The 22,609-nt window shown below is 40.0% G+C and overlaps 1 protein-coding gene across 1 annotated transcript; it reads left to right on the forward strand.

Moving 5' to 3' along the window:
* Positions 1-779: 779 nt before the first annotated feature.
* Positions 780-14,712, forward strand: LOC133546904 (oocyte zinc finger protein XlCOF8.4-like). Its single transcript, XM_061892748.1, has 2 exons — positions 780-1,260; positions 13,310-14,712. The coding sequence occupies exons 1-2, from the start codon at positions 1,086-1,088 to the stop codon at positions 14,401-14,403; spliced, it is 1,269 nt and encodes a 422-aa protein (XP_061748732.1). The 5' UTR covers positions 780-1,085; the 3' UTR covers positions 14,404-14,712.
* The last annotated feature ends 7,897 nt before the right edge of the window (positions 14,713-22,609 follow it).

The raw sequence follows: 22,609 nt of genomic DNA on the forward strand, positions 1-22,609 counted from the left end.
CCCGGATTATAAATAACCTAATGTAAATAATCAAATGTTCTTCTAATGTATATACTTGTTCTTATGCTATCTGAACTCACTATGTTCTCTGCTGGCTGTACATATCCTACTGTAAGACCTTCACTGTTTCAATGTCCATTTCTCTGTTGATGCAATTGTTGATGACTGAAGTACTGATATCAACCAAAAATCCGCATCCCACCCCCAGATTGTAAATAATGTAAATAATTCAATGTATATACTATGATGATTAACATGTGTGATGACTGTATTATGCTGATAGTATATATTTGTACCATGAATTGATTAACATGGACCCCGACTTAAACAAGTTGAAAACTTATTGGGGTGTTACCATTTAGTGGTCAATTGTACGGAATATGTACTGTACTGTGTAATCTACTAATACAAGTATCAATCAATCAATCAATCAATCAATCCATCAATCAATCAATCAAAAATGATATTTCAAATATATAAACCGTATTTTACTTTAAATCATGTATGCATGAAAATAATTAACTAGTACTTTTTTAATGCACTTATTGTATTGTCTGTCTAATTGTAATAAATGCAGACGAGGCGTGTTCAACGTTGACTCACACAGAGTGCTCATAACCACATTCTAGCTGTCCGCATGGCGACATACGACACCACTTCACAGGGCTACCACGCATCCTCGTCACTACTGTTGCATGCTGGGTAGTGTAGTTCTTAAACTCCCTAGCTCAAAACATCACAACTATGACTCTTTGGCCCCACCCCTACGGATGCATGCTTGGAAGACATGCGCTTTGCGGCAAAGTCCTCCTTTTCTCCACACACGCTTCTAAGCCTCGGCACATCTCCTCACATCGCTACTAACTACACTTTATTCATCTTCCGTGTCAGGATAAACTCCACTCGTCTCAGCCACATTTGGAGATTATTAGGCCCGCTTAGCTTGATAGTTGTTTGAGCGCGCCAATTAGCTTAGCATGCTAGTTAGCTTAGCATGTTAGCCGCTAACAAAGAGACGCGGATTTGATCAACACATCGCTTAGTTAAGATCAAGTGTGAGTGTAAAGTGTTGTGATTGTGTGAAAATGTGCGAAAGAACGATAGAAAAGTATGAGGAGGAACTTTGTTGTGTGAAAATGTGTGAAAGAACGATAGCAGAGTACAAAGAGGAACTTTCTCGGACAAAAGAAGAGAACGAGAGACTACGTCAACTATTGGAGGCTGTTTTCAAGAAAGCTCAAGTTGTGTTACACAGAACAGGTTTGTTGACTTCTTACTCTCACATCTTTACTAACTTTATATTTCATCATGAACATGACGTGTTTGCAGCAGTCATTTCCATTAGATCAGGGGTGTCCAAACTTTTTCCACAGACTGCCGAACACGGAAAAATTTAAGCATGCAGGGGCCATTTTGATATTTTTCATTTTCCAACCATAACAACATATACAGATTTTTTGTTTTAATCCTTAGGGTTCCTGGGGAGCATAGAGGGTCACAGTCACTAAAATGTTAAAAATAAGTCAAATTATTATTTTTTTAATTTTATTTAAGGCTTACAGTAAATCTCTATATCAACTTGAAGTTGATATAAAGTAAAACAAATAAGGTTTTGTGCCTTTTCAGTCAAAGACAACTTTGTTTTTTATAGTAAAACTGAAATATGCAGTATTTAGATAGATAGTACTTTATTGATTCCTTCAGGAGAGTTCCTTTATTTAACAATTTAAGCCCTCAAAGATCAATAATGCAGGACATCATTGATTTTAATTATTTAATATTTTTGAGTAATCACAGTGAAAAGTTAAATAAAATCCTACTAAATATATTTGAGATCCGAAAGGTTCCCCACTCATAAAGTGATGCATTTGTATTAGATTTTTTTTTTTACTTTTAACACTTAAATTTCAAGATAAACTTCCAATATATATTTCGATTTTAAGTTTGAACTATTATTTTGTTTATTTTATGCTCTTTTGTCCAAATTTTGATGTTTTTATATAGCAACCACACAACATATGCAATATTTTTCGACACAAAACATTTTAAAGTGATAACTTTTAAGTAATAAATCATTATAACATAGATTTTTTTGTCCTTTTTTTGAGCAATGGAAAAAAAACAAAATAAAGACACAAGAAAAAAAAAACTGCCTGCATGGCAGCTTTGTGTCAACATTAACACGTTTTCTCATTATATTTCACTTCATTCCACTTTTTTTAAATGTTTTAATTTTTGCAATACTATCAATTTTGCAATTTTTGCAGAATGTGTGGCGGGTCGGTTAACGATTAGCTGCGGGCCGCAAATGGCCCCCGGGCCGCATTTTGGACACCCCTGCATTAGATAATGTCCAAATAGAGATGGTTTGGCACGCTTATAATTAAAAAAACAAAACTAATGTTGTTTTTCATCAGATATGTACTAGTATTGTATATGTGGATGGGGGCCCTGCTTTGGTAATAATGTGTACCCCTTTCAGAGATCACATTTAGTTCCACTTCAAACATTCACATGATGGAAAATGAGATGAGATGGTATAACGTGAACAGTTCTGGAACCTTTTTACTCGGGGGGTGACGGGATCTCGTTGGAAGCGCGATGTATGAGCAGACGCCGTTTGGGTATAACAAAATGGTGTCTGCCAATGTAGTTTACAATGTCACTACGTCAGTAGTTGTCAAACTTTTTTCACCAAGTACCACCTCAGAAAATACTTGGATTTCCAAGTACCACCATCATGAACAGCAATAAAATACAGTAGCATAGTAGGCCTTAATTATTCATAAAAAACAAGGAAGTCACATTATTTAACAAGTATATTTAATAATTTTAAATACTGTTGCATTACACACAGTTTGAACATTAACACTGTGTTTGCATGTAGGAATTGATTGATTGATTGATTGATTGATTGATACTTTTATTAGTAGATTGCACAGTTCGGTACATATTCCGTACAATTGAACACCCGAATAAGTTTTTCAACTTGTTTAAGTCGGGGTCCACGTTAATCAATTCATGTTAAAAAATGAATTGATTGGAAAATAAAGACTGTACTTAAATATTACATAGTGCACACCAGATATTCAGGTGCACACCAGATAGTTTCTAGGATGCAGCTTCCTCAGTTGACCTCTGACCTGGGCCACAGAGATGACTAATGTCTGGTGGAGGAGGAGGAGGAGGAGTAGGGGGTTGCAACCATGGCTGGGGGGGAGAAGAAGAGGGGGTGGCTGTGATGAGGGTTGGGGAGGACATCCCCCACTTCAACCGGTTCTGGTTGAACCGGTTGAAGAAGTTCTTAATCTCATTGGCCCTCTCTATTGTCCCCCCCCTACTGCTCTGGTCTTTGTCTTGTGGCCTGTGATGGTTTTCACACCTTCCCAGACCTCCATCATGTTGTTTTGCTCCAGCTTCTTCTTGTAGCTGTCCTTAGCCTTCCTCACGTGTCCTTTGACCTCCCGCTGTGCTGCTCTCATTGCCTCCCTGTCTCCACTCCTGAAGGCAGCTTTCTTCTTGTTGAGGACAGCTTGAACCTCCTGTGTTACCCAGGGTTTGTCATTAGGGTAGCACTGAACGGTCCTAGCAGGGCAGGTCAGAAGTTGAGGTAATCCGTAAGACAGTGAGTCAGCCCATCAATGTCCTCACCATGTGGAAACTGTGTACCATTTGTCTGTCACAAATTGACATCACACTAAGACGTTCAGTGACAGTTTTCCAATGTTTATCAGTGATGTTTCTTCAGTTATTTTGAATTTTTGTATAGTATCAATCAATCAATCAATATTTATTCATCTAGCCCTAAATCACAAATGTCTCAAAGGGCTAAAAAGGCAGTAAAAACCTTTTAAACAAAATGTTTGCTCGTGACATTTTCTGAAATTTGTAAGTATATTCTTGCTATCATTTTCAGAATGTATAATATTGTGTTTCAGAGAAATGCTTTGACATTTTTGCCGATGACATCTATTAAACAAGACAGGGAGCAAAGTAATCAAACACAGACAGGATTCAATTTAGCTTTTTACCTTTTAAATTCCTTCCTCTTCTTTCCTGACAATTTAAATAAATGTTCAAGTATTTTTTTTTAAATTGTAAATCATTTTTATTGTCTGTATTGTATTGTGTTGTAAATATTCATGTTCGAAATAAACTAAAGAAAGAAAGAAAGAAAATAGGAATAATAAATACATTTTAATTTAATTCTTCATTTTAGCTTCTGTTTTTTCGACGAAGAATATTTGTGAAATATCTCTTCAAACTTATTATGATTAAAATTCAAAAAAATGATTCTGGCAAATCTAGAAAAACTGTAGAATCAAGTTTAAATCTTATTTTAAATTATTTTGAATTTCTTTTAAAATGTTTGTTCTGGAAAATCCAGAAGAAATAATGATTTGTCTTTGTTAGATATATAGCTTGGTCCAATTTGGTATATATTCTAACAAAGTGCAGATTGAATTTTAACCTATTCAAAACATGTCATCAAAACTCTAAAATTAATATTAATCAGGAACAATGACCAATGATGTTACATAAATTATTTTTTCAATTTTTTCAAAAAGATTAAAATTAGCTTGTTTTTCTCTTCATTTCTTTCAGTTTGAATTTTGAATTTTAAAGAGTCGAAATTGAAGATAAACTATGTTTCAAAATGTAATTTTCATTTTTTTCGTGTTTTCTCCTCTTTTAAACCGTTCAATTAAGTGTTTTTTTCATCATTTATTCTCTACAAAAAAAACCTTCCGTAAAAGGAAAAAAAATGTACGACGGAATGACAGACAGAAATACCCATTTTTTTATATATTAGTAGATTTATTTATTAAAGGTAAAATGAGCAAATTGGCTATTTCTGGCAATTTATTTAAGTGTGTATCAAACTGGTAGCCCTTCGCATTAATCAGTACCCAAGAAGTAGCTCTTGGTTTCAAAAAGGTTGGTGACCCCTGCTGTAGAGGGTCCAGTGTGTCTGGGATGGTCTTCTTGATGTGTGACATGACTATCCTCTCGAAGCACTTCATCACTATTGGGGTGAGTGCAACAGACAGGTCACAGTGTTTTTCTTTGGCAGGGGCACGATGGTGGTGGTCTTGAAGCAGGTGGGCACAACAGCTTGTGTTAGTGACAAGTTGTATATGTCAGCAAGTACGTCAGCCAGCTCTGATGAACACACCCTGAGGGCCTGGCCAGAGGTGTTATCTGGGCCGTCTGTCTTCCGTGGGTTTGTTTTCTTCAGAACTGTACGTACCTCTGCTGTTGTCACAGTGAGCGGTGGGTCCTGCGTGGGCTCCGTGGTCAGAACCCCTCTCTGTTAGTTGGTGTTGAGGACCTCGAAGCGGGCATAGAACTCATTCAGCTCATCTGGCAGTGATTGTTGGCTGTTTGTGACCCCCCTGCTCCCCTGCTTGTAGTCGGTGATGTGTTGCAGGCCTTGCCACATGCGTCGGGAATCTGTGTTGAAGTAGAATCCCTCCAGCTTTTGTCTGCATTGTCCCTTGGCCTCGCTGATGAATTTACACAGGTCATATCTGGCCTTCTTGTAGTCCTCAGCGTTGCCTGAGAGAAATGCAGTGGAGCGGGCATGTAGCTTGGACCGAACATTAATCCAGGGTTTTTGGTTTGGGTATATCTTGTATTGTTTTGTGGGAACAATGTTTTCCACACACGTACTGATGTAGCCAGTTACACTGGAAGCATATTCCTCTATGTCCACAGTACCGTCATCCCTCTGAGCAGCAGTTTTAAACATGTCCCAGTCTGTACTCCCAAAGCAGTCCTGAAGCACTAGTTCAGTGTCTTCATTCCAAACTTGAACAGTTTTACTCACTGGGGGGGCTTGCTTGGGACGCTGGATGTAGAAAAGCTGAGATGTGATCAGATAGTCCAAAGTGTGGTCTGGGTACAGCTTTGTAGGCTCCCCTCACGTTGCAGTACACCTGGTCCAGGGTGTTTATCTCCCTCGTAGTAAAGTTCACATATTGATGGTATTTTGGGAGGACACTCTTTAGGAGGTTAAAATCCCCAGCTACCGTGAACGCAGCATCAGGGTGTGGGGTCTCTTGTTTACTGATGACGTCATGCAGCAGCTTTAGCGCTGTAGTGGAGTCCGCCCGTGGCGGGATGTAAACAAACAGTATAAACACTGCACTGAACTCCCTTGGCAGGTAAAAAGGTCTGCATTTCACCATCAACAACTCAATGTTGTCCGAGCAGTGTCTTTCAACCACCTGTACGTCCGAGCACCAGCGGTTACTCACGTAAACACAGACGCCGCCTCCGCCTTTCTTGAAGCCTTTGTCCGGTCTTCACGGTAGACTGAGTGCGTTGTTAGCTGGATAGCAGAGTCTGGGATGCTGTCCGAAAGCCAGGTTTCCGTGTAAATAAGAGCACAGCATTCTCTCAGTTCACGTTGGGATGTAGTCCTGGTTCTCAGCTCATCCAGCTTGTTGTCGAGTGAGCGCACGTTAGCTAGCAGCAGGCTAGGTAGTGGTGGTTGTGTAGCTCTAGCCTTTAGCCTAGCATGTAGCCCCGCCGTCTTGTTGTTGTTGTTTTGTGGTTAGCTGGCTCTCGTCGTAGCAGAAAGTTGAAGTCCGTCAGACTAGAAGTGAGCTTGTGGTGAGCTTTTCCGATGTCCAGAAGTGCATCTCTGTTATATCTCACTGTTGCATGCAAAAACTTTGCATTTAGGATGCAAATTAGTACTACAAACCCCGTTTCCATATGAGTTGGGAAATTGTGTTAGATGTAAATATAAACGGAATACAATGATTTGCAAATCATTTTCAAGCCATATTCAGTTGAATATGCTACAAAGACAACATATTTGATGTTCACACTGATAAACTTTTTTTTTTTTTTGCAAATAATCATTACCTTTAGAATTTGATGCCAGCAACACATGACAAAGAAGTTGGGAAAGGTGGCAATGAATACGGATTAAGTAGACGAATGCTCATCAAATACTTATTTGGAACATCCCACAGGTGTGCAGGCTAATTGGGAACAGGTGGGTGCCATGATTGGGTATAAGAGCAGTTTCCGTGAAATGTTAAGTAATTCACAAACAAGGATTGGTAGAGTGTCATCATTTTGTAAGCTAATTGTCGAACAGTTTTAGAACAACATTTCTCAACAAGCTATTGCAGGGGTGCCCATTACGTCGATCCCGAGCTACCAGTCAACCGCGGGGGGTGTGTCAGTCGATCTGGAGCCAGGCTTTTAAAAGAAATAGACCTAAAATTTAGTGATCATCAATCTTCACCAAGACGTCACTTAAATGACATTCACGGTACCGGAGGGTCTTGTGAGATGACGCTGGCTGCTGCAAGATCATTATTATTAAAATATGACCGAGAGGAAGGCGAGAAACACTTTTTATTTTATGCGCTAACTAAATACAGAGTCTCGGAAAACTGGCGTGCACAAGCGATCCCTCAGAAAGCTGGCGTGCACATCACTTGTGCACGCCAGCTTTCCGAGACTTTTATTTTGTTAGCGCAGGCAGCATGAAGCAGGGCTTTTATTGTGAAGATAGGAAATGTGCAGTCGGCCTTGAGAGTTTTGACGGAAGGGACGGCGCGAAAGTCTGTTGAAATAAAAAGTGTTTCTCGCCTTCCTCTCTGTCATTTTTTCATAATAATGAACTGGCAGCAGCCAGCGTCATCTCACAAGACCCTCGGGTGCCGTGAATGTCAATCAAGCAAGCTACGGAATTTGCCGCCAATGTTTTTCTTGTAAAGTGTATAGAAGCTTGATGAATTAGATGCCAAAAACCAACCACTTTCATGTGGTATTGTACAGAAAGGACAACTTTTTTTCTCCTCCATTTGAAAATGTGGGCGTTATCATCATTACTGTCTGATTCCAATCAATGCAAGTCATCAGAATCAGGTAATACACCAACTTATATTCTTGTCTTCGTGAAAGAAAGACATCTATATGTGTTACACATGCTTGTATTATCATTAAACACATTTAACTTGTTTACAAAAATGTCTCTTTCATAAATAAATAAATATAAATGATATATATAAATGAGGTAGATCCCCTCGAGTTGGTCAATTGAAAAGTAGCTCGCCTGCAGAAAAAGTGTGGGCACCCCTGAGCTATTGCAAGGAATTTAGGGTTTTACCATCTACGTCCGTAAAATCATCAAAAGGTTCAGAGAATCTGGGGAAATCACTGCACATAAGCGATGATATTACGGACCTTTGATCCCTTAGGCCAGGGGTCGGGAACCTTTTTAGCTGAGAGAGCCATACAAGCCAAATATTTTAAAAGTATTTCCGTGAGAGCCATATAATATTTTTTGTAAGACTGAATACAACTATTATTCTATCTTATTTCAATTATTGTGCAGAAATATTGGGAAATACATATCATAGCAACATAATGCCTTTATTTCACAGAAAAGAGCAATTTGTATAATTTTTAAAGTACGATATAGCGACCACACAAAACCACTTCATTAGGTCACAATTACTAAAACTAAAAGACATTGTAGAATTGAATAGTCTATTAATGCTGTTCAAAGCGAGAAATACAATTCTTCCAAAGGACGTACAAAAGTTATGTGTTCACATCTGAAGATGAGAACCACAGAAGGCCGTATGACTTTAAACATCCAAGAGTGCCAACAAATTTGAAACAAATGTGCTTGTCTGTTGTTGCTGTGAAAGCATGATATTCTCTAAACAAAGACTTAAAAAGCTGTGAGAATACCTTTGTTTTTAAAAAGTTATAAAAAGAGAAAACTGGAATTATATCAAACTGAATTTTGATTTGATTGGACGTGTCATTGTGAAAATACTTAAAGGAAAATTGAAAAGTATGTTGGAGTTCGGGTGTTGTTGGAGTGAACAGTTATAAAGTCATCGAAAATAATTGATGTTAAAAAGGGGGGCAGATAAATATAAGAATATTATTCTTCCATCTGCTCCTTTCTGATCATGGAAATGTATAAGAAACAAAAAAAACAATGAAAGTGTCAATTGTACGTGGCTTGTATATATGCATTTTAATGAAAGGAATAACAATAAATGATGATGATGCATTCATTTTTAAGTAAGTCCAACATTTTTTGAGTATAATAAGTCTCTTATTCTTTTTAATAACATTGTTATTCTGAAGCTAACCAACAATAAATAAAATACTTCTTACCATTAATGCGACTTCTTGAACAGGTGCGGTAGAAACCGGATGGATGGATTAAAATGCATGAAAATATTTTATATTTTGAACGTTATTTTTGACACTATGATTACCGGCAGAATTATTCATTACTTACCATGTTTAGCAATGTCAGCTAAGATTTATCTGAGAGCCAGGTGCAGTCATCAAAAGAGCCACATCTGGCTCTAGAGCCATAGGTTCCCTACCCCTGCCTTAGGCGGTACTGCATCAAAAACTGACATCAGTGCGTAAAGGATATCACCACAGGGGCTCAGGAACACTTCATAAAACCACAGTCAGTAACTACAGTTGGTCGCTACATCTGTAAGTGCAAGTTAAAACTCTACTATGCAAAGCCAAACCCATTTACCAACAACACCCTGAAACACCGCCGGCTTGGCTGGGCCCGAGCTCATCAAAGATGGACTGATGCAAAGTGGAAAAGTGTTCTGTGGTCTGACGAGTCCTCATTTCAAATTATATTTGGAAACTGTGGATGTGGTGTACTCAGGAACAAAAAGGAAAATAACCGTCCGGATTGTTATAGGCGCAAAGTTGAAAAACCAGCATGTGTGATGGTATGGGGGTGTATTAGTACCCAAGGCATGGGTAACTTACACATGTGTGATGGTATGGGGGTGTATTAGTGCCCAAGGCATGGGTAACTTACACATGTGTGATGGTATGGGGGTGTATTAGTGAACAAGACATGGGTAACTTACACATCTGTGATGGTATGGGGGTGTATTAGTGAACAAGACATGGGTAACTTACACATGTGTGATGGTATGGGGGTGTATTAGTGCCCAAGGCATGGGTAACTTACACATGTGTGATGGTATGGGGGTGTATTAGTGCCCAAGACATGGGTAACTTACACATGTGTGATGGTATGGGGGTGTATTAGTGCCCAAGGGATGGGTAACTTACACATGTGTGATGGTATGGGGGTGTATTAGTGCCCAAGGCATGGGTAACTTACACATGTGTGATGGTATGGGGGTGTATTAGTGCCCAAGGCATGGGTAACTTACACATCTGTGATGGTATGGGGGTGTATTAGTGCCCAAGGCATGGGTAACTTACACATGTGTGATGGTATGGGGGTGTATTAGTGCCCAAGGCATGGGTAACTTACACATGTGTGATGGTATGGGGGTGTATTAGTGCCCAAGGCATGGGTAACTTACACATGTGTGATGGTATGGGGGTGTATTAGTACCCAAGACATGGGTAACTTACACATCTGTGAAGGCACCATTAATGCTGAATGGTCCATACAGGTTTTGGAGCAACATATGTTGTCATCAAAGCAACGTTATCATGGACGCCCCTGCTTATTTCAGCAAAACAATGCCAAGCCACGTGTTACAACAGCGTGGCTTCGTAGTAAAAGAGTGCAGGTACCAGACTGGCCTGCCTGCAGTCCAGACATGTCTCCCATGGAAAATGTGTGGCGCATTATGAAGTGTAAAATACGACAACAAGACACCGGACTGGGCTTCACGGTGGCAGAAGGGTTAGTGCGTCTGCCTCACAATACGAAGGTCCTGTAGTCTTGGGTTCAATCCCAGGCTCGGGATCTTTCTGTGTGGAGTATGCATGTTCTCCCCGTGAATGCGTGGGTTCCCTCCGGGTACTCCGGCTTCCTCCCACTTCCAAAGACATGCACCTGGGGATAGGTTGATTGGCAACACTAAATGGTCCCTAGTGTGTGAATGTGAGTGTGAATGTTGTCTGTCTATCTGTGTTGGCCCTGCGATGAGGTGGAGACTTGTCCGGGGTGTACCCCGCCTTCTGCCCGATTGTGGCTGAGATGGGCGCCAGCGACCCCAAAAGGGAATAAGCGGTGGAAAGTGGATGGATGGAAGACACCGGACTATTGAAGGACTGAAGCTCTACATAAAACTAGAATGGGAAAGAATTCCACTTTCAAAGCTTCAACAATTAGTTTCCTCAGTTCCCAAACGTTTATTGAGTGTTGTTAAAAGAAAAGGTGATGTAACACAGTGGTGAACATGCCCTTTCCCAACTACTTTGGCACGTGTTGCAGCCATGAAATTCTAAGTTAATTATTATTTGCAACAAAAAAAAAAAGTTTATGAGTTTGAACATCAAATGTTTTCTCTTTTTTTAGTGCATTCAACTGAATATGGCTTGAAAAGGATTTGCAAATCATTGTATTCCGTTTATATTTACATCCAACACAATTTCCCAACTCATATGGAAACGGGGTTTGGATAATAAATAAAAAACGTAAATGTTGTCAGGACGACGACGCAAAGACGTCAGTCACGGGGGGCGCCATCTTGAAAAAAAGTCATTGTTGATATAATATGCCTTATTTTTTTGATGATTTCAGTGATTATTGACTAGATTATTACTTTGGGAATGTGAGAGAAGAAGTGTTGTGGTGTTGTGAGAATTGTCTGCATTCACACAATTCCTTGGAACAATTGCCTCATCTACTTATTATTATTATTATTATTATTATTATTATTATTATTAAATGTAGCTTACCATATTGCTGAAAGTTTTAACTTCCCCTTGGGGATTAATAAAGTACCGTATTTCCTTGAATTGCCGCCGGGGCGCTAATTAATTTAAAACCTCTTCTCACTCTGGCACTTACCAAAGGCATGCGGTAAATTTAGGCCTGCGCTTAAAAATTTGAGTGTGATGTAAGGATACATCATGAAAAGCACATTTAATAGAAAAAAGTTATTATGGTCTTACCTTTACTTATAAATGATGTCTATGCGCAGCTCCTTCTGATCAAAAGCATCGATAACTTGTTTATAGAAGTCCTCCTTATCTTTCTTCAGTTTTAAAAGTCTCTCTGTCTCGATGGAGATCTTCCATTATTACCTCCTGCTTCGATTGAAAGTCCAGTTTAGAAAACGGTTTTATTTTAGATATGTAATCCTCCATGTTAAAAGTGCAAGCGAGAGGAAAAAATAAACACACGCTGCTCACTCTTGCTGCTTGTTGTCACTTCTTCTTCAGCCGAGTAGTCGCAAGAAGGATCACTAGCGCCCTCTACCACCAGGAGGCGGGAGTCATTTAATGACTCATATTTGACACACGCAGCTACGGTATATTAATAAAACATAGCTGCTTACTGTTCTTTTTAGAATATTCAATAACTTGGACCTTAAATCCTACTGAATAGCTCTTAATCTTCTTCCTTTTATGCGATTTCAAATTTTTGAAATCAACCTCCTCCATTTTGAAAATGATGACAGGTGAAGTGTCACTCGTGACGTGGCGAGTTTGACCCGGCGGGAATTGTAGGCATATGCTAATTATTTGGCGAAACGAGTTTGACCCGGCATTAATCCTGAGCCGGCGGTAATGCTAAGCATGCGCTAATTAGTTTGCGAAACGAGTTAGACCCAGCAGTAATTCTAGGCAGGTGCATACTATATACCCGGCGGCAATTCAAGGAAATACGGTATGTCTGATTCTGATTTTGATTGAATGTGTGGACTGCATGAATGATGCCTTCTCAGTTCTCACTCTAACGCAATTTGAGTGTCTAGTAACGCACTAAATAATATAATCCATTATTACTATTATTAATAAGGTAAACAAGTTATCTTTTGAAGGTGCTGTCAGTAATCTGATTACTTCTTCCCAGTTTAACTGTGGTGACACTATCTAAATGAAAGCAAAACAGATGTCATCTTTCTTGGCCAACATGTTGACTGTGCTCATGCTTCTTTTATAACAGACATGTCTCTAAAGATGAATAGGAAAATGACTAATTATTGTCCACCAGCAGGGGGAGCTCATCACTAGTACTACTGTGTGGAGGCTGGCATGTGGTACATTATTTCCTGTGTGTGTATGACTTATTCAGAGGGAGAACAGCACACTTTCACGTATGGCATCTACCATTAAGGATTGCAGGAATGACTTTTAGGAAGTTTTTATATGAATAAGATGGATTGGATGTTGGCCTGAAAAAGCATTCCTCTGAAGGTCTTCTTCATGTGTCAGCTGGAAGTACCCTGACTGCTGTGAGGGGACACTGATGAGATTGTGAAATAATTTCTTGGTGTAGGACAATGTCTCATGTGATTGAGCAAAGCTGGACTTTTCTGAAGAATGTTTGTTTTCTCCTGTTCCGCAGAACTCAATAAAGGACATCTTCCTCATGAGCAGGAAGAAGAGCCACAGCCCCACCACATTAAAGAGGAAAAAGATGTACCGCATTCCCAACACATTAAAGAGGAAGTAGAGGACCCACAGCCCCCCCACAATAAAGCGAAACATGAGACGCCACAGACCCATAATGTTAAACTGACCCTTCACAATAAAAGGCAAGCGGAGGTCACACTGATCTTACACATCAAAAAGGAAGAGGAGGATCCACTTACCCCTCACTTTAAGGAGCAAGAGAACCCGCTGACACCTCACATTAAAAAGGAAGAGGAGGATCCACTGACCCCTCACTTTAAGGAGCAAGAGGAGGACCAAGAGGCGCCGCACATTAAAGAGGAAGAGGAGGAAGAGGGCATCAGTCAGCCTAAATGGTTGGAGGAGTTCCCAGTGACTGGTGTCCCTGTGAAGAGTGAAGATGATGAGGTGAAAGGTGAAAGTGAGGAGAGGGGAGGGGGGGAGCCTCCAAGCAGCAGCTCAACACAACACATGACAACAGAAGCTGATGGAGACCACTGTGGAGGATCACAAGCAGACAAGCTCTTAGCTCCACTATCAGATAGTGAGGACACAACGTCACACTCTCCTGACACTGATGATGAAGACTCTAAAGATGATAAGACATGTCACACTGACAACACTCACTTCACATGTCCTCACTGTCACAAAACCCTTAAATACCATAGTTCTCTAAAAAGACACAATAGAACACACACTGGAGAAAAACCTTTTTCTTGTTCAATTTGTGGTAAAAGTTTTACACAAAGTCAAGATGTGAAAGTACACATGAGAACACATACCGGAGAAAAACCTTATGTCTGTTCAATCTGTAGTAAAAGTTTTGTACAAAGAATCACTTTGAAAGTACATATGAGAACACACACTGGTGAAAAACCGTTTTCCTGTTCAACCTGTGGTAAATGTTTTACACGAAGTCAGAGTTTGAAAAGACACATGACAACACACACTGGTGAAAAATCACATTCCTGTTCAATCTGCAACAGAAGCTTTTGTGACCGATCAAGGCTTCTAGCCAGTCTCCATGGGGCCCTAAGCAACATTTGATTTTGGGGCCCTCTATTTCTGCCAATAATATTGATTGTTGATCATTCACACACCTACTATAAAGTCATTGCGGCTCTGGCAGTGTTTACATGATCCTATTGTCAGCCTGGCATGTCTTTACAAATGACATGTCATTTATAAAGATATGGGGGTGGCCCAGCTAAGAACATAAATAATACCAATGAATGAAGGAATGATGTCCAGAGTGCCATATATACTTCCTAATTTTAAAATGTAGAAAACATTCAGCCACAAGAGTGGCCTGGGGTTGAACAGTCCAAGTGATAAAGCTTTGTATTTACAGTAAAAGTGTCATCTTGTCTCATCAGTCTTGTACATATTTGTCTTTAATTACTAGTTTATATTTTTAGTTAATTGTTCATATTTCATGTTTAATTTGTATAAAGAGAGCGCAGTCTACTGAAGTTAAATTCCATGTGTGTTAAACATAATAGGACAATAAAGGTGATTCTGATTCACTTTATTATTTTTGATAACAAACACCTGAAACAGCAATGTGCAAAAATAATTCGTAATGCAAGAAAAACAATAAATTGCAACAATAAAATCACTTAAATATATATAAAAAGGAACAAATTCAATTGTACAAAAACCAACATAAATACATTAAATATCAAGCAAATACTTAGATAATATTAATGAACAGAGTTACCAGAAACAAGGTAACATAATGCACCTGAAGGACACACTAGACCTAATACTGTACTGGGGCACAAATAATAATAATAATAATAATAATAATTCATATGAGCGTGCAAAGCGCGCAAGCAAAAACATTTTTAGGACTTATTTATCATAAAAAATACATAAATAGTGCTTTAAACTATGAAATCATATCAGATGATGTTGTATGGATCTTTGATGAACCACCTGAAATTAACTCATGCATTTGACCTACTTGTGCACTTTTTTACTCCAGACTTCTAAACTGCTACTGGTAAAAGCAAAGGAGAAGAGCAATGAATCTTTTTGAAATATTTATATTACAGTAACTGTTATACAGTTGACCAGTGGTTCCCAACTGCTGGGTCCTGACATAAAAGTGGATTGTGTGTCATTTTCAGTGAGTCGCAGTCACATGTGTGCATGAAAAAAAAAAAAGTTAAGGGAGAAAAAAATCTAATTGTGGCAACAAAACCAGATATTTTTAGCCATTTTTCTAGTGACTATTAGTGAGTATTTTAGCAAAAGGCAAACCGAGTAACCAATGGAGGAGGACTCAGGACAGACATGGAAATATATATTTTTTAAATCTAAATGGGGCAACAAACCCCGATATTTTCAGCCATCTTTCTGGTAAAAAATACAGAAATGTTACTATTTTTTCTGGAAACAAAAGCAGATGCTTTAGCTGTAGCCATTTTTCTGGTGACAAAACAAGATTATTTTAGTCAAAGTCACAGCGATTAACAAGACAAGTCTACTGTGCTATTTTTCTGTGATATAAACTTGAATGATTTAAAAATTTGGCTTACGACTTGATGATATGGAAAAATGTTTTTCTTCCTGAAGATAAACCATTTGAGAAGCACTCAACTCACACATGCTGACTCCAAATCATTATTGATGCAGAAGCAGCAGACAATAACCAACATGATGTTTCATGTTGATTGGAAATTCCCCCGACAGCTCGTACAGCAAATGAATATGTTTGTCTTGATACAAGGAATAACGTTAGCTAACTTAGCATCAACTTAAGACAATGATGTTGCCTAGCTAGCTAGGACTTCACTTACATCTCTCATTCCTCGCTGCTTCTTCCCTGCTGCGGGCAAATAACTTTCTTAAATCCATCTAGGAATTACAGTTTGAGTCAAATCAAAATCAAAATAATATAATTAACAAATTGTCGTCGGCTAACGTTACCTACCTCACGCAGTGATTCTCATCCTCTCTCTCTCTGTCTCTCTCTCTCTCTCTCTCAACTGAAGTCTCCACACGTGAATAAATTACCATATTAATTAGCCATGTGCTCATTGTTACGTGAAGTGAATACAGTAGAAATCAATTACCATACGAAGTAGTATGTGCGCTGTGGTCTATGTTATGTAGACTTAAAACTCTGAAGCGTTTTTTTTATTGGTGAAATTTTTACTGGGGCACTGCAGATCAATACTGGGGCACGTACCCCAGTGAAATCTGTCTGGTGATGCGGCTGGAAGGATTTGTCCTTTTTTGTGACATTGTTTTGCCTCTATCTGCACTTTTGATGCCCAGTGCGCACTGGCATTGCACGGCAGGCGGCAAACGTCACAGGTGCAGCAGGTAGAGAGCTTTGACATTTAAAGAGAGGCAGGAAGAATCACTAGGCCTAGATCAGCAGCAGCACTCTGTTGACCTAAAATTGTGTTTTTGTACAATAATATATCTTTGATCATTTAGAAATCATCAGTCAGACTCGTACATGTGTAGCGATGAAGTACTCCTTTGTCTTGTGTTTTTCCCCAAAAGACGACACCCAGTCACGTTTCCGACTCAAACATGGTTTATTCTGGTGAAAACAATCATAGTGAGTCTCCAATCAGCCACTTTACATTTATAAACCGTCACGTGGAAGACAACAGACTGACTAACACATTAACACACGACAAAAAAATACACAATACCTGGTGAAAACAATCACAGTGAGTTTCAAATCAGCCTCTTTACATTCATTGACCTGTACAGAAATACAACAAAACAAAACTTAACATAAATATGTCTCTAGCCTGCTAATAAGTTAGCTGAAAGCTAATTCAGAGAGCGCCAGAAAGTACAACTTAGCGTCACGTGGAAGACAAAAGACTGATGACACACTCGTGTCTCAGCCTGGAAGTCTGCTGTGACATGTGACGTTCAATGACCATAAAAAATGTAGGAAATGAGAGTACCGAATTTAGAATAATAACAATTGCGAAATAAAGAGTCACATTACATAATGTGTAAATGTAATAAATTATATAAAATGACATTAAAATATGAACAGTAGTAAGACAGTAAGCAATTGAGATCATAAATGACCTCCGTTACACATGCAAAAAATAAAAAATAAAACATTTTTGTTAATTGCGTTTGGGGGCCCCCTGGTGGCCGCGGGGCCCTAAGCAAGCGCTTAGTTCGCTTATGCCTCGGGCCGGCTCTGGGCCATTATAGCATGTTTTTTACAGTTGTACACAATCTCCGAACATTAACTGCCAAGGCATGGACCAGAAAAGCCAACGTCGTGAGTACAAGCGAAAGTGGATGGCTGCCAAGAGAGCACAGAAACCACTGGCACTAAACCAGGTACCTGGTCCTGAAAGTGGAAATGATGATGACAGTTCACTTGACTTTGTCGCTGCAGAGAACATCCAACAAGAAGCAGCCATAGATGTTCCAGCAGAGCCTACTATTGATGACAGCTCCACTTATGCTGGTGGTAGTGGCGATGATTCTGATCAAAATGACAGTGAAGGTGATGCTGATCAAAGCAGTGATGGTGATGCCTGGGATATCATCCACCAACAGGTCACGCTGTCATCTGATTCTGAGGATAACATGGAACCGGACAGTAGTTTAGCAGGTGGGCTTGGAGTGTGGGCAACTGAGTTTCAAGTCAAAAACAATGCGGTTGACAGCTTGCTCAAAGTCTTGAGGCAGCCGGGCCATCCTGACCTCCCATGTACAGCACGTACACTATTGAAAACAGACAAAATGGTATCAATCGAGAATGTATCTGGCATGGAATATTTTTATTATTATTATTGTTGTTATTATCATCATCATCTTCATTATTTTATATGTATTATTGTCATCATTTATTGTCATTGCTATTGCTATTGTTCATATTGTTATTATTATTGTTATCATTATCGTTATTATTATTGTTTAGTCATTGTTGATATTATCATTATTATTATTGTTACTTCTATGACATCACCCAACTAGTTAAACTATATGAATTAGTATCAATAAGAGGAATACATTGAATTGTGTGTGTGTGTGTGTGTGTGTGTGTGTGTGTGTGTGTGTGTGTGTGTGTGTGTGTGTGTGTGTGTGTGTGTGTGTGTGTGTGTGTGTGTGTGTGTGTGTGTGTGTGTGTGTGTGTGTACAAACAATCCTATATGCAATTTGAGTAATACTAATATTCTGCAAATGTAAAAACAAATAGGAATTCTGACTAAAGAATTGGTGCCGATGGAAACTAAGAAAAGGGATTTGGGTCCACTATCTGGAGTACAGGGCAGGCAAGTGGGGGATCTTATGTTGGTGGATAACTCCTCTGGCAGGGGGCTCCCCTCGTCTCTTTTAATGCACAGCATAGGACACATAATAAGTACACTATCTGGAGTACAGGGCAGGCAAGTGGGGGATCTTATGTTGGTGGATAACTCCTCTGGCAGGGGGCTCCCCTCCTCTCTTTTAATGCACGGCATAGGACACATAATAAGTACACTATCTGGAGTACAGGGCAGGCGAGTGGGGGATCTTATGTTGGTGGATAACTCCTCTGGCAGGGGGCTCCCCTCGTCTCTTTTAATGCACAGCATAGGACACATAATAAGTACACTATCTGGAGTACAGGGCAGGCGAGTGGGGGATCTTATGTTGGTGGATAACTCCTCTGGCAGGGGGCTCCCCTCGTCTCTTTTAATGCACAGCATAGGACACATAATAAGTACACTATCTGGAGTACAGGGCAGGCAAGTGGGGGATCTTATGTTGGTGGATAACTCCTCTGGCAGGGAGCTCCCCTCGTCTCTTTTAATGCAAAGCATAGTACACATAATAAGTACACTATCTGGAGTACAGGGCAGGCGAGTGGGGGATCTTATGTTGGTGGATAACTCCTCTGGCAGGGAGCTCCCCTCGTCTCTTTTAATGCACAGCATAGGACACATAATAAGTCCACTATCTGGAGTACAGGGCAGGCAAGTGGGGGATCTTATGTTGGTGGATAACTCCTCTGGCAGGGGGCTCCCCTCGTCTCTTTTAATGCACAGCATAGGACACATAATAAGTACACTATCTGGAGTACAGGGCAGGCGAGTGGGGGATCTTATGTTGGTGGATAACTCCTCTGGCAGGGGGCTCCCCTCGTCTCTTTTAATGCACAGCATAGGACACATAATAAGTACACTATCTGGAGTACAGGGCAGGCAAGTGGGGGATCTTATGTTGGTGGATAACTCCTCTGGCAGGGGGCTCCCCTCCTCTCTTTTAATGCACAGCATAGGACACATAATAAGTCCACTATCTGGAGTACAGGGCAGGCAAGTGGGGGATCTTATGTTGGTGGATAACTCCTCTGGCAGGGAGCTCCCCTCGTCTCTTTTAATAGACAGCATAGGACACATAATAAGTACACTATCTGGAATACAGAGCAGGCGAGTGGGGGATCTTATGTTGGTGGATAACTCCTCTGGCAGGGGGCTCCCCTCGTCTCTTTTAATGCACAGCATAGGACACATAATAAGTACACTATCTGGAGTACAGGGCAGGCGAGTGGGGGATCTTATGTTGGTGGATAACTCCTCTGGCAGGGAGCTCCCCTCGTCTCTTTTAATGCACAGCATAGGACACATAATAAGTACACTATCTGGAGTACAGGGCAGGCAAGTGGGGGATCTTATGTTGGTGGATAACTCCTCTGGCAGGGGGCTCCCCTCCTCTCTTTTAATGCACAGCATAGGACACATAATAAGTCCACTATCTGGAGTACAGGGCAGGCAAGTGGGGGATCTTATGTTGGTGGATAACTCCTCTGGCAGGGAGCTCCCCTCGTCTCTTTTAATAGACAGCATAGGACACATAATAAGTACACTATCTGGAATACAGAGCAGGCGAGTGGGGGATCTTATGTTGGTGGATAACTCCTCTGGCAGGGGGCTCCCCTCGTCTCTTTTAATGCACAGCATAGGACACATAATAAGTACACTATCTGGAGTACAGGGCAGGCAAGTGGGGGATCTTATGTTGGTGGATAACTCCTCTGGCAGGGGGCTCCCCTCGTCTCTTTTAATGCACAGCATATGACACATAATAAGTACACTATCTGGAGTACAGGGCAGGCAAGTGGGGGATCTTATGTTGGTGGATAACTCCTCTGGCCGGGGGCTCCCCTCGTCTCTTTTAATGCACAGCATAGGACACATAATAAGTACACTATCTGGAATACAGAGCAGGCGAGTGGGGGATCTTATGTTGGTGGATAACTCCTCTGGCAGGGGGCTCCCCTCGTCTCTTTTAATGCACAGCATAGGACACATAGCAAGAGTGGTCCTCAGGTCCTGTTGATCAGGAGCACTTTGAACTGGACACCAAATCTCTTATCTGTTTCTTTGTCAGTTAGTGGGAAGCCTGGCATTGCATGCTGTTAACTAGTGTGTTGTACTCTGCTGTGTAACTTGACACTGCAACTCTGAGTGAGTCTTGCAGATGTGTTCTGTGTTTCTTCTTGATGAAGTTCATGACAGAAAAGACTGATTCACAAAGATAAGTTGAAGCAAACAGGCTTGCAACCTTCATAGCTGATGCACATACACCACTGTACTTTTCTGTGTCAAGTCAGCAAAAGTTTGGTGCAGCCTGGTGGGCTTTACATTTTAAATTGTCAGGAAAAAAAGAGGAAGGAATTTAAAAGGTAAAAGGGTATATGTTTTTAAAAATCCCAAAATAATTTTTAAGGTTGTATTTTTTCCCTAAAATTGTCTTTCTGAAAGTTATAAGAAGCAATGTAAAAAAAATAAATGAATTTATTTAAACAAGTGAAGACCGACTCTTTAAAATATTTTCTTGGATTTTCTAATTCTATTTGAGTTTTATTCTCCCTTGGAATTAAAAATGTCGAGCAAAGTGAGACCAGCTTGCTAGTAAATACATACAATTTTAAAAATAAAGGCAGCTCACTGGTCAGTGCTGCTATTTGAGCTATTTTTAGAACAGGCCAGCGGGCGACTTATCTGGTCCTTACGGGCGACCTGGTGCCCGTGGGCACCGCGTTGGTGACCCCTGCTCTAAATATTCTCCACTTGGAATTCCTTTCACGACTCCTCAGACCCCCTTTCTTTCTCCCACTTATATTATTTCATTTATTATCTTATTGCACAGCATTTGCAATCGCATTACTTTCTTATTTTGCTCTCCATTTTTACATTTGATCAAAAGCACTTTGGCCATCTCCACCTCTCCATTGTCCTTCACTGTAAAAAAAAAATCTGTAAAAAAACGGTCATCTACTGGCAGCTACGGCTGCCCAACGAAAACGATAGAATTAAAGTAAACATTGTAAACCAAATAATGATCAAAAACATTATATCAACAGACATTTTCATGAAACGTTTTGTGAAAAAATATCGTCATTTTACAGATTTTTACTAAATTATTAAGAGTAACCACCATTATTAAAGTGACGATGCAAACAGTTCAGCAGAAAAATACCTTTATTATACAGCGTTTTTCCAAATTATTACGATCAACCACCTTTAATGAAGTGACAATGCTGGCAGTTTCACAGAAAAATACCATTATTTTACAGATTTTTTCTGAATTGTTAGGATCAGGGGTCTCACATTCACTTTACCGGGGGACCACTGGTTGCAGGAACTTGGTGCAAAGTGGGTTCACCTTCTATGAATGGCTATCCCGCCCTAACAACATACTTACCGATCCTAATGATTTTACCGCAAGACATTAAAATACCGTCTGGTAGGATTAACCCGATGTTTTCCCGGGTAAGTGTATCTCGGGCGTAATGTGACAGCGCTTTGTCACCCTTTGCGATCGCTCATTCACCGAACAATCAGCGTGCCGACTTGAACGCGTGATGTGTATGGCTTTAACAGACATATGATTGTGAGTGCAAGACATACTTGGTCAACAGCCATACAGGTCACACTGACGGTGGCCGTACAAACAACTTTATCACTGTTACAAATATGCGCCACACTGTGAAACCACATCAAACAAGAATAATAAACACATTTCAAGAGAACATCCTCACTGTAACACAACATAAACACAACATAACAAATACCCAGAATCCCATGCAGCGCTGACTCTTCCGGGCTACACCCCCACTAACCCCCCCCCCTGACTTCAATGGATATATAATCTTGCAATTGTCTATCCCACACTGTGCTATGTGCATTAAAGTCTCCACACCAAATGATAGATAGATAGATAGATAAATAGATAGATAGATAGATAGATAGATAGATAGATAGAT

The sequence above is a fragment of the Nerophis ophidion genome, unplaced genomic scaffold (genome assembly GCF_033978795.1).
Source record: "Nerophis ophidion isolate RoL-2023_Sa unplaced genomic scaffold, RoL_Noph_v1.0 HiC_scaffold_48, whole genome shotgun sequence".
NCBI lineage: Eukaryota > Metazoa > Chordata > Actinopteri > Syngnathiformes > Syngnathidae > Nerophis > Nerophis ophidion.